Below are 13,537 nucleotides of genomic sequence, written 5' to 3' on the forward strand. Positions count from 1 at the left end.
CAAATGAAAAGTTTTTCAAGCTCTATTTATATTGTTACATAGATTTAAAAAAAAAACCTTCAATTCAATAAAATACCTTATATTAGGCTGAATATCAAAACACATTAAATTAACTTAAGTGATTAAAGTACATGAATTATTTTATATTTTTGATTGATGTTCATAGAAAAGATACTTCTGGTGAAAATGTTTTATTTTCAGGAAAAGGATACAAATTCAAAAGTCCTTATACAAATAAAACAATTAAGGGAAAATTACACTTCAAAATGAAATATCATATGGTTTGTGTTTGTTTTGTATATGTACACAAGAAAGTAATTAATTTATAAATAAATAAAAAATTCAAGACTATTAAGAACTGTGAATATTATTATTGACATAATTAGAAAGTTGCGTTTTCACTTCAACTCAATCTTTAAAGTTGAAAAATAAAGTTGAAAAAAAAACCCATTTCTTTTCTTTTCTTTTTTTTGTATTAATGGGTTTTTTAATGCCTTCATTCAGGGTTTCTAAATTTTAGTTAAAGTTAAATAAATTTATACTTAATATTAACTAAATCGTTTATTGTTAGACACATTGCCAACAATTAAAGTTACTTAAATTATGAATATAATATAATATGCATAAGAAACAGGATGGACGAGTATGAAGAATAAACACGGCACCGAGTTTATGTAGAAGTCAAAGAAGTCGATACCTCAGAGTCTCCTTTAGTGTCTTCTGAAGGTTCCTGGGCGGCATCAGCACCTCCTGTGAATGACAATGGCGGAGAAGCTTTCATTGATGTGGAAAATAACCAGCTCCTTCATCTGCTTCACTGACGAGGATAAATCAGGATCAACATCTTCGGTAACACTTTGTAAGCAACACTGTCATGACCCTTGACGTGTAAAACTAGAACTGGCTTTATTTCAGCTACAGCCCGTTACACTTACATCCCGGCAATAAATCAACTTGGTTTTAAATTATTTTAACATTTCTTCTTTTTTCATTCTTTCATGTGTTATTCATCGCCAATCAATGACACTTAAACACAATATTATTGGGATAAATCTTTGATATGTCCAAAATTGAACATTTAATATGGTTGTCTATTATGAGCTTCTTGACACACACCTGCTGGTGACAGATTCTTAAGAGAATCAGTGATGGAAAAATAAGACATTTATGGATATTATGCTGGTTTGAACAGAGATATAATGGCACAAAAACCTCAGTAAGGTCTCAACTTATTTACCACCTCAATGTGTAGTACAACATGTATGGGATTTTATGTAAAAAATGAACTAGTTAAAGCGATTCTTTTTGTGTTCACTTTTTTAATTAATTTAAAGAGTAAATAATACTAAATAATAAAGAGTATGTTGCTAAATGGTACCAAACATTCGCAGTTGTTCATTCCTTTCTTTGTATCTACCTGTTTTGTATGTTTTGAGTCCAAAATAAAATGACAATTTATTCCCTATAGAGATTGTAATGAATAACATTTAGGTTTAATATTTCATTACTTTTAAAAATTAAAACACTAGTAAAAAAAACAAAAACAAACCTTCAGTATATAAATGTTGCAAAACCTACATTAGTTATTTCAGACATTTGTTGCTGTATAAAAATAATAAACAGTATGGTTGAACCTACTGTAAATGTTTTGAAATTACTTAAATAAAGTTTGTTTTTAACCGCGTTTTTTTGATTCTGCTAACAGCTAGCTGTTGCTGTAGCTAGCTGTTAGCAGCAGGGGTGTTAGCACAATCTCAAAAGTCAAAGATTAGTTCCAATTACAGTTCATTCACTTACTTGTTATTGCGTTAAGGATCCTGTTCCACTTCAGAAGAAACTTCATTTTATTTAAACTTTTTCTCAGTCTTCGACAAGTCGCCGTGAGATTTGACTTCCACTTGTTTTGTCGCCATCTACTGGACAATCCGTGTTTAGCGGAAGAAATAAAAAGAATGGAAATATAAGCTTTGTACTAGGAAAGATAACTGATGGAGCCACAAATATAAGTTGATATAATTTACACAATAAAACTTTCCAAGAAAAGATTGTTATAAGAGTTTCACTGTAACTGTTAATGATACATTAAACCTCTCTGTGATGTTGAATATTATTGAGTTTATAGGACTAGATGGTACATTTGGATACTCAGGGCTTGGTTTTAAGTGGCGGTATGAGCTTGGTTTTCAGGTCGAACCCTCTTTTATTGGCATTTTGTTGAAAGGGATGAAACTTCCACCCTGATCACCCCTGATGGTAATTTGGCAACCCAGTTAGTGACCTCTCTTGACCCAGAGCAGACTTCTGCTTCAGCCAGGCCTCAACCACAAACAGAAGCACCTGTGCACGCGAGCCATATAAGAGGTCTTGAAGATAAAACCAGTTGCTGTCAGAAATAAGACAATAAATCACCTCTTAAATAAACATTTTCTTAAAAAAATAACAGTACAAAATGTTTTCCCGCTCTTTCCCAGACATAGTTACTAAATACTCAAAAATAAAAGATCCAGTCCACAGTCCATATCTGGATCATCCGAATGTCCGTGTTTAACATTCTACGTCATTTCTACACTTCCAGCAGCAGATTTGTCTTCATGCACCATCAGTTCAAACGTTCACTTTAGTCGTCATAGAGTTTCAATATTTGGCAGAGTCAGTGTATCGTCAGCTACAGGTTTCCTGATGTCAGTGAAGGTGAAGCACGTCCAACTCTAGTAGCTGAACATCTGTGTGGCTGCTCCACCCTGCTGCTGTGCTCCGCTCATCTGGTTCTGGACGCCGTGTCCCGCCTCAGAACCCTGGTTCTGCGTCGCCTCACTTTCCACAGGAGCTCCTTCCACCACCGAGGAAACCTGGTTCTCCTCGGTCGCCGACACAGGTTTCCAGGCGAGGAGGGGCGCCTCCAACTGGTGGGTCATGGGGTTGACCAGAGTGGTGAGGTTGATGAAGTGGGCAACGGACCCGGCAGCGCCGCCGGGACCCACTCCCTCTTGTCCGAGCTCAGCCGACCTGTTGTGCAGCATCGCAGAACCGCTGACAGTGTCGAACGTGACGGTGAGGATGGAGTTGTCCAGCGTGAGCGGACGGTCACCGAGGTGACTGACGGCTACAGGCTGCAGGCTGGTGAACTGGGCCGGAGCAGAGCTGGTCATCGGTGCCACGGTGATGTTGGTCATGCCCACAGAGCTGGGCGAGGAGGTGGAAGGAGCGTTCGGATCAGCCAGGACCACCACCTGAAACAGAAGAATGATTATCTTAAATGTTTAAAAACTACCAAAGCTGATAAATTCAAATATTAAAATATTAACTGAAAGAAAAATAAATTATTGTTGCCAACAGCTGCGATATGTCAACAGAAAAGCAGGCAGTATGTCCTCTGCAGCTGAAGGAACAATACAATTGTGCACACCTAGCGAGGGCTGAGGACGAGAGGATACAGTTGACTCAATCAGTGTCGAAATCTGATGTGGACATATTTTGGTTTCAAAACAAATGAAGACAGTTACGACTTTGTCAAGAGTCATCTGGTCTATAAATTCTGCAACACCAGAGTCACTCGGACAATACTACAAATACATTTTTGTTCCTACAGTGTCGCAATATAGCGTATTGTTGCCCCTATAACGTAATACATTCCGCATCGCTGGTCAATTATTATGGACAACAAGAAACAGAAACACTTCACGGAGGATGTGTTGACAAACAAGTTGTGGCCCAGAGGTCTACACTAGAACTTTAGTGCCCTGGTTGGTGGTTAGAGGGACTCGCCTGTTGAATACTCTGCACGGCAGAGCTGGTCTCGGTCTCCTCGCCCACGACGACCGCGTTGAAGCCGGTCATCGTGGGCTCTTGTCTGGAGTCAGTGAAGTCGATATAGTCCTGAGTTTCCTGCAGCTCCGGCTGTGCTGCCACTCGAGGCTTCTTCTTGTTGTGACGAGGAGGCCGACTGGGCCTCTCCTGGGACACCGAGTCCTTTCCCAGAGTCAGAGACGGCTGGAGGACACGAGTCAATTTAATTAGTCTCATGTGGATACAAAGACAGAAACGGAGACCAAAGTCAACCTCTCACCTGCACGATACTGATCGTCGAGTCGTCGATTGTTGACGCTTCAGGAAGATCATCAAACTCATCCAGTCTCACTAGCACCACCTGCAGAGAAACATTAGACATGACACCTCTTCTAAACTCCTTTTCAACATCCTGACTGTTCCCAACTCACATCGGGGTGTTTGCGTCTCAGGTGGCGGTTCATGGAGGCGCGAGTGGACACTTTTGTCCCGCAGAGGTGACACGACTGAGCCTCCACTTTCTCGTGGGTCAGGTGCACGTGTTTCTGCAGCATGTACTCTGTCAAATACTTCTTATCGCAGGTGGCACATGTCCACGTCTTCCCCACTGTGGTGAGAGAGGAAATCTTAGAAATAATACATGTGTATTTATTTAAAAAAGCACTTTACTTCATTTAAAGTTCAAGCTACTTTCAAATGCATTGTGAGTGATGACAAATGTTCACAAAAACAACAGTAATAGAGTTTCACCAGTTGTGAATAAAAACGTAAAATGTCAATTATTTAATTATTTACAGCCAGAAGCATGCTATATGATGAGTTTTACATTTTATTCTGACCTCCTGTGGGCTGCATGAATTAAGTCAGGGGACTGATGTTATAAAAGTATTTTGTACCATAACATTGAAATATTTATCAATTTTTGTCACAATTGTTGTGTCAACAATTTTTTGTCAATTGTCCTTAATTGAGGAGATTGACATTTACAGGTCCATCAAGTTCTGATAAGATGATCTTGTTAGATCCGTGTTCATCGCATGAATGTGAGGATGTTGAGTATCAGTGACACTCGCCTGTGTGGATGAGCTTGTGCGTCTCCAGAGTTGTCCTCTCGCTGAACGTCTTGCCACAAAGTTCGCACATAAAGTCCTTCACACCTGCAGGTCAGAAACTCAATAGTTGTGAAGCGGAAGTAAAAAGAGCAGCTGTGGCGAGAACCACAGGAGACACTCTTCTTTCATTTCCTCCAGTCCTTCCTCACCTGTGTGCCTCTTGTAATGCTTCAGCATGTTGACCTTCTGGGCAAACTTGCGGTTGCACTCCTTACACTCGTACTCTTTGATGCCCTTGTGAAGCTTCATGTGGTGTCTCAGAGCATGTTTGGTTTTCATTCCTGCACAACAGAGTAACACTCAAAATACAAAAAATGTGTTTTAAAGATGGGGAAGAAAAAAAAGCACAAACCTTTGCCACACTCTGCACACAGGAAGTCTCGGATGTCGTCGTGCACTCGGAGGTGCTCCTTCAACATGTCCTTCCTTGCGAATGATTTGCCGCATTTATCGCAGCCGTGGCTTTTTACACCTGAATGGTTGACATACGTGTTTAGAGGCTCACGAATGAGAAAGTCAAATCTACTTTTGAAGAAATTAAACAAAAAAGATGCCTTTGTGTTTTTGCACATTAACAAGAAAAACAGGTTTTCTTTGGGTGCACAAATCATTTCCGGAATAAAATCCTCAATATGAAAAGTAATAACCAAAAAATGGAAAGAAAAACTGACCCACAGACATTATATATCGAACAAAGATACCATGATTCAACAAACGTTTGACTCAAAATTGACTTGGGTTGTCATGTACTAATGGTTTGTACGCACAAAAAAAAAAAATCGCAGACATAATTTTCCACGTTCAAGTCCATATGTATGAATAAGGAAAATATCATTATAAAGGTCGGACTTCCCAACATGTTCGTATGTGGCGTACATCATCATCTTGTGCTCAGATGCATGTCAGCCTTACTAGTCATCATGAGATGTTCACATCAGAGTTACATTATCAATCAATATTGATCAAAAATTAACACACACACAAATGTTATAATAATATTAAATTATTCACAAACTTATAAATATGTTGTCATTCACCAAACGGATGATCTCTATTTAATAAGACAACATTGACAGACATTTATACTGAATATTTGAATCCTCTATTTCACGCTTTTCAGAAAAATGTAAAGGAATTATGAGCGTCTGATGCTTCAAGTCTTTCTCTAGAGTCACAGACGCTCTTGTGAAAAGACATCACATCAGATTATTGAAGCTGCATAATGAAAGCAGCTTAAGCTGTTTTAAATAAACCGCCACATAATTCGATAATTTGTAAACAAAACGCTTTCAATTTATAAATGTAATAAGAATTTGTGCATGTTGTGCAGCTGTGTCACAAATCCATATGAATCTCAGACCATCAGACCATCTTCACAACATCATCACTACTCAGCACTTTAAGTTACTGATTCACAGTTTTATTCTTGTTAAACTCAATTTTAAGATGTTTCAAATAAGCCCCTGATTGTCTCTTTAAATAAAGTATCACGTATAACATAATAACTGTGTATGTAAAATATAAACATTCAAACTGGAGCTCGTCTGCACCAATTTAAATTTAAGTATGTGATCCATGTGAGAAATGTTTGAATTTGAGTGTATGACCATTTTTAGTAGAAAATCCACGAACATCTTTATACGTGAGGCCCCTGGTGTTTTAATTTTTAGTTATTATTATTTAATGCCTCGTAATGCTGATCCAGAGTAACGTCATTATTGAACCATCATAATATAGAAGGACAGTGTGAAACTATAAAAATTATATAAAAAATGACTGAATGAATTATGATAAAAATTGCATTTTATTTAATTTTTTATCCTTGTATTATCTCAGGGTCAAATGTATTTGTGGTATCCCTTGTGTCGTCTCTGGGTCCCGGTGAACGACCATGGCTTCCATAGATACATGGGGGGTCGTTCACCTTGACCCTGAGACAACACAAGGGCTAAACAAGAAAAGTGTTCTAGACCTTTAACTAACGTCAAATCAGGTAATGTTTCTTTCCTCACCTGTGTGGATGATCTTGTGTCTCTCCAGGTTGCCGATGCTGTTGAAGATGCGACCACAGATTTCACAAGGATGGATGTACCTGGAGAAATACTGCAATGAAGTCTATTTTTCTTATTATCTCCCCACCAAAAATGAAAAATGTGTTAAATTCTGTAGGCATGAACGGTGAACTAAGGTTAAGAGACAGAAAAGAAAGTTGTGAAAATGTGATCTGGTAACTCATGCTTCTTACTTCTGCACGGCTGGGTCGGGCAGCTGCTCCCGGTGGATCACCAGATGAGCGTTGTATGTGGCCTTAAGAGCGAAGCGGCGGTTGCAGATGCCGCAGCCATAGCCCCTCTCTTTGTGCTGCTCCATGATGTGCTTCAGGTACTCTTTTCCCTTCGCGAAGGACAACTGCAGACACAGAGACAGGTTTGTGCATTAAGAGCTAAAGAACGTAGATGTGCAGCAATAAATCTCTATTCTGCATCAAATAAAACCGTCTTTCATAGTAGGTTTTTAGTTACCAACTTACTTGACATTTCTTACAGTTGTACTTGTGGTTCTCTGGGTCTTCGTCCTCTTCGTCTTCATAATCGTCATCGTCTTTTTCGTCGCTGTCTCCTGCAGAGATGCCGATCTTGCTGATGAAGTCCTCTCTGGCCTGCTCGTCCATCAGAGCGATGTCCTGAGGCAGAACAACACTTCAAGTAAAAGTGTCAAATCAGAACAGTTTAAGTAACAAAACTTTAGGCAGAAGCCTCGATCAGAACCAAACTCAGTTAAATGTTCTTCTGTGGTTACCTTGACTGTTTATCCATTTATAATATGAAATGATTGTGTACAAGCATTTTTTATTTCTCTCAGTGATCAGTCCCAATGACCGACTCACCTTGAAGTGAACATGGATGTGATCCCGCAGGACATCCACTCGGAAGAACTTGCGGCCGCAGATCTCGCACGTGTATTTCTTATCACCGTGAGTCAACAGATGCTTGTTCATGTTACTTCTGCATGAGAACACCTGAGCAAAGAAGCTGAGTCAGCAGGTTTCAGCTCAACCTTGTGAACTTGGTTGTGGGTTTGACACCCACCTTGCCACAGATGGGACATGGAGACGGCTCCTTTCTGTACTTGGCTCCATCTTCTCCGTTGGTTTCCAGGTCTTCCCTCTTCATGTATTTTCCTCCTGTTGCAGTTGATTTCTGTCTTATTCTGTGATTTAAAACGATAAAGAAACGTGTATCTCACCGACGCCGTGCCTCCTGTGGTGCTCCTGCATGACGTCTTTTCTGTAGAACATCTTGCTGCAGACCTCGCAGGAGTAGAGCTTCTCGCCATGTTTCTTCTTGTGTTTGGAAAGGTTGCTGTTGGTGGAGAAGAAGCGCGAGCAGATGTCGCACTGGAACGTCTTGTCGTCTGCCCAGGGGGAAGAAAAAGAGCAAACGATGTTCACATGAATATTCAAGTGAGACGAGAGGACTGACCTGTTCTACAGTTGTGGAACTTCAGGGCGTTTTCCAGACGGAAGGATTTGTCGCATGTGTTGCATTTATATTTGTAGTCCACGTCGGGCTGCGACGGAGAAATAGAGGTTTTAAACTTGAAGAAAAGACAGAGAGAGGTCTTTGTGGCGACTGACTCACCTTGTTCTTGCTGTGCTTGTATGAGATGTGCTGCTTTAGAGATTCCTTCCGGCTGAACAACTTGTCACACTCATCACACTTGAAGAGCTTATCACCTGGAAATATCAGGACATGATAGATGTATAGATAGATGTGTACAACATATGTCGTCAGATAACTTGTTAGAGACATGGTTGAGAGGATCAATTTTGAGACCGAAATATGCCAGTGAATTCCACATAAACACAATTCTCTTGGACTCCTATGTTGGTCTCGTGTTGTCTTGACCTTTTAAACATCTATTTTATTGGGTATTGTATTGATTGTTTAGGCGCTTTGTGAACTTTGCCAAGAAAAGCGCTCTACAAATATAACTTACTTAGAATTGTTAGCGGGGCGGGGCTGATAAACGGTGCTAGGAGGCCTTTGTAAATTGCAGGAAAGTGAAAGGAAACCCTTAAAGTTGATGTTTCTTTTCCATTTTGAAGCATTTGCTGTGTATTGTAAAAGTGGTGTGTTTGCAGCCAGTCTGACCTGTCATTAACATGAGACCCCGCCCCCTAACTCAAGCCAATGAGAGGTGCATAAAAACATGCCAGTGTTAACTGGGAGATATAAAGAATATTATCATTAGTACCATCTCCATTGGAAACAAGCTGTGTTTGTGCCAACATTCAGAGAGGAAATGGTGCTAAACTGCCAACAAAATTAATGTTGAGAGATGATTTTAAAAGGATAATTAAAGTTTTTAGTCAGGGATGACACGACATTCCTCCACCTTATTTTGTAAACACATTAGGGGATTGTTGTGTTCTCTTAAAATAAAACATCACATTTGTGAATAAAGGTTTAGAATTAGTGAATTTGTGCTCATCTAATTTTACATATTTTTTTTGTTTTGCCAGGTAAAAACCTAAAATATACCAGTTATATTTATCTAAAATAGTGTAAAATGTTTCTTGTGAGGGTTTAACTTTTGACTTTAAATAATAAACAATTTAAAAAAACCTCTGAGATGTTCAGATCTGACTTAAGAGGAAAATAAAGAAAGAAGAAAATGAAGTTTTTGTATCTTGATATATATTGATATTGACCGAGATGAAAAGTCAAGTTATTGTGTGAGCCTCCCTGAAAATAATAGCATGTAAACAAGTAAATAAGTAAGTAAGAGTTGTTTGTAAAGCGCTTTAACAATACACAGTTAAAATATGTACTTTAAAAGGTCAAGACACATAAGACAAACACAGGAGTCCCAGAAAATCCCTTCTCTCCACGTACCATGAGATCTGACGTGTCTGTTGAGGTTGCTGCTGTTCTGGAAGACCTTGCTGCAGAGGGGGCAACGGTAAACCCTCTTGTGCTCCCTGGTCTTGTGTCTCTTGAGCACTGGACGGCTCTCCAAGCTCACCACAGGAGCAAAAGACTCGCTGAACGTTCCCTCTGAGGCGACGGATTTGATTTTCTCCTTGCCAGGCTTCGTATCTGCAGAGTTCAAGTCAGAATACCGCCTTTCAATTAGCAAAGCTCAAACACGGAAGTAGGGATTTAAGGGAGACTTTGAAAAATGTTGGAACAAACATATAATTAAAATAGCAGTTCCGATGTTGACCACTGTGCAGGCAGGTTTTACTACCTTTAGTTCTGTTAAATCCAGCAGCGGTGCCTAATCTGCGACCCTTCAATCTCCTCCCCCCTCGACTCAGGCCTTTTTTGGGGAGAGGACGGGCCACAGGACGAGGCACCGCTTCTTCCAAGCTGAAGACACTCTCCTCCTGTGGTAGAAGCACTTCTACTGACATCTCGGTGACCGTCATTCCTTGGTCGTGGTTACTCATCATGTGACCTGCGATCAGAGGTGGACTCTAGAATGTGATAGCTTAGAGGATTTACATGTATATTCCGCTGAGCTGACCTGCGTTTTCTTTTTCCTCCTCCACAGGAGGCGCCAGAGCTGCAGCTGGGATTAACTTGTCAGTGTTTGCAGACCCATCTGCACACAGCTGAGTGTCAGTACAGGAGTGCACATGGTCAGGTGTTCTCCTACCTGGTGGAGGAGGCAGCACCAGCAGTGGTCTCAGCACAGGTTTTTCCATCTTCTTCGCGTAGAAAGCTCCGTACCAGACCCTCAGCTCAGTTCCAGGAAGAACATCCTGAACATCAGCGCGAGTCACAAACAAGTCTTACAGCCCGAGAATCAATCCGCAAACCTGCGACGTGTTGAAGTAAACATCATCTTCTTGTTGGTACACCGTCAGGTTCTGGTGCTGGTGGTCGGTGGCGGGCCGCACCAGCATCATCCAGTTGCAGTCGTCCTCGCTGTTGGAGTCGAAACACACGACAACGCCGTCCTTTTGAAAGATCTGCTCGGGAATTCAGGACAGAGGTTCAATCACCAATGAAAAAAACAGTGGAATCCAAGAGTTACGCCGCTCACCTTCAGAGGAAATACTCCTTCCTGCTCCAGGTGAGGAACACGCTTCGCCTCGTATGGCCCAAACCTGGTTCTCTTCACCAGCCGGCGCAGGACGAACACCCCTTCGACCCCTTCAGACACTTGTCTGATCTCCAGGCTGCTGGGCAGTGACGACCTAATCCACAACATCGACCACATCAGTATTTAAAACATGTTTTACTGGACTGATGACTATCTTAAAGTACTTGAGCATCTTAACACCTTTTAATTTGTGCAGGGTTTTCTTAATTTTCTTGGGGCTGCTCTGTTTGTCTCTATAATTTTCAAAAACTGTAATAACTCTACATTAGAGCATGTCTTTCAACTATGTATCGTCTTGTTGCTTAAGCGCTTTGTGACCCTGGCCTGAGAAAGGCCCTTCACGAATACTTATTCATTATTTACTAGTTTGTTCTTGTTTTGAAAGTCAAATGAAAAAAAAGCTGAATTCCTTCTCAAGGAGGTTTACATGTTCAACACGGAGAATGTGATTTGATGGAATGTGAACCAGGCTGTTTTCCAAAAGGCAAAAGCATCCATCACATTCCACGCAGCCCCCACTCCAGAGGAAAATATCCCTTTGTCCACATCTTGTGTCGTTTCTGAATTCTACATCAATGGTGTGATTTAATGGGGACAAAAAAAACTGGTGTAAAAATACTCGGAATATTTATTCTATATATAATATACGGAATAGTTTTGGCCAAATTCATAGTTAAGGTAATTTTAGGAAGCTGTAAACTTTATTAAACTGTCAAGTCTGTCCTCTAAAGTCTGATCATTATTCTGTGTATGATGCAGCCTGTTGAAAAGGAAAACGTGTCTATGGAAGATAACTTTGTACAGGAGCATATACAAGGAAGCCTTATAATCTAGTAGTCTGGTTGTGAAGAGTCAAAAATGCAATTTAATGAAAAGAATAAAATATTAACATGTATATTTGTCAAATTTGATATTCAGATTCTGTAAAACGGTTGATAAACATTAAAATATATATGAAATAAAAAAAACAATAATAATATTTAAATTAAACACACATATTAAATTTGATATTAAAATTTTGGAAGAAATCGGCAATGTTGGAAAAAAAAAACATTTTTCAAATTAACCAGTTTAAATTTCTATTCTTTCAGATTTACTTTCTATGATATTTTTAGTTACACAAAACAATCCCATTGACTGGATCTGTTATAAACCTTGGACACACAAGATCTGCTCAGAAACTTGATTACCACATTGTCCAGATTTTAAGAAAACGAAAACATCATTATAAAAAAAGGCTTGCGGACAGACTGAAAGTAAAAGTAGAACTGCTTGAAGGCGGTTGGGAAAAAGGGTTAACATGTAAAAAATACATATAACCACATAATGCAAAAAAAAAAAAAAAGAGAAGCCAAATAGTTTCATGTTTTCATCTTGTTTTGTATACTTCAATTTTATAACATGTGCATCCTTGATAAAGTATTTGTGGGGGGAAAAAAATTACTAACGGAATTATTTGTTTATTTTGTTCTCAGGACGGACAGAATTAAAAAAAAAATAATATAAGGTATATAACAAATATTTAACAAAGCATTTTAAAGTGGAAAAAAAAAAAAAAAAAACACTTCAGCGCTTTAGAAAATGAATGAAATTGAAATCTTAGAATTGTTTAATTTTTTTTACATTGACTTTCATTTTATCTCCCAGTTAGTCAATGAAATATTAACGTTAATGATGACGATGCAGTTTAGTGTGGACCACAGACACAGATAGACCCTCACCGTGCACGGCTGAGCACGAAGGAGTCCTGGACCGTCACCAGGGGTCCCAGCTCAGGACACTCGGTGTCATGGTACTGACCACAGTCCTCGCACCCTGTGACAAACGTACAGGTAAATATTTGCTGCTGTGTTTGACACTCGTGTTATACTAGTGTCACCTGGATATTTACTCACAGATAAACTCTGCTGGTGTCTGCGCAGACATTTTAATCCACTGTGAACCAAGAACACAAGGGAGTCCATCACAAGTTTAGACAACAACAACTTTGAAGGACATATTTCAACTTTTAAACAGGTTTATAATCGCATCATTCTGTGAGCTCTCGAGTCCAGATTAAACATCAGATCACAGACGTGAGGCTTCACATCTGCAATCCAGCTAGTGCCTCAAATCCGGGATTTGAGTTGTTCCCAGTGTGTAGCCGGGTTTTAACTCCGTCCTGCACTGCTCGCCTTCGACTGCCTGTAACAAAGAACAGGCGGCATGGCGGATGGACCGGAGACGCAAACCACCAAACCGGAGTCGACGCTTTTCACCGCCAAGCAGGCGGCGGAGGAGGCAGTTAACAGCCCGTAGTCTGGCCTCGACGGACCAACTGCAGCTTTTCTATCGGTCCGCGGCAGTATTGGGTTGAAAATGTCACCAGAGTTTCAGTAAATGTACATTACCTTTCCTGCAGGAGACTCTTCATTTAGCGAATCCTGGCTCCGGGTTACAATCCGCTCCAGGGACGGCGCAAGACCGGAAACCAGATACATCCGGGGCATTGTGGGAACTGTAGTTTAAATGACAGTATTCGCAGA

At 40.1% G+C, this 13,537-nt stretch overlaps 1 protein-coding gene across 3 annotated transcripts; it reads right to left on the reverse strand.

The window, feature by feature from the left end:
• Positions 1-2,111: 2,111 nt before the first annotated feature.
• prdm15 (PR domain containing 15) lies at positions 2,112-13,513 on the reverse strand. Of its 3 annotated transcripts, XM_087808261.1 has the most exons (24): positions 13,403-13,513; positions 12,908-12,947; positions 12,734-12,827; positions 10,953-11,106; positions 10,726-10,878; positions 10,563-10,668; positions 10,431-10,508; positions 10,152-10,361; positions 9,797-10,000; positions 8,540-8,634; positions 8,381-8,468; positions 8,145-8,312; positions 7,988-8,082; positions 7,786-7,917; positions 7,429-7,581; positions 7,144-7,307; positions 6,911-6,990; positions 5,251-5,370; positions 5,048-5,179; positions 4,860-4,943; positions 4,218-4,393; positions 4,067-4,147; positions 3,766-3,990; positions 2,113-3,230 (listed from the first exon to the last, which is right to left on the reverse strand). In XM_087808261.1, the coding sequence occupies exons 1-24, from the start codon at positions 13,499-13,501 to the stop codon at positions 2,709-2,711; spliced, it is 3,453 nt and encodes a 1,150-aa protein (XP_087664387.1). In that variant the 5' UTR covers positions 13,502-13,513; the 3' UTR covers positions 2,113-2,708. The 3 variants fall into 3 exon arrangements, with proteins under 3 accessions (XP_087664386.1, XP_087664387.1, XP_087664388.1); XM_087808260.1 differs by having other exon boundaries at positions 2,112-3,230; positions 10,431-10,668; XM_087808262.1 differs by lacking the exon at positions 13,403-13,513 and having other exon boundaries at positions 2,114-3,230; positions 12,908-12,968.
• Between the last annotated feature and the right edge of the window lie 24 nt (positions 13,514-13,537).

Source organism: Callionymus lyra, chromosome 14 (assembly GCF_982586985.1).
Source record: "Callionymus lyra chromosome 14, fCalLyr1.hap1.1, whole genome shotgun sequence".
Classification (NCBI taxonomy): Eukaryota; Metazoa; Chordata; class Actinopteri; order Syngnathiformes; family Callionymidae; genus Callionymus; species Callionymus lyra.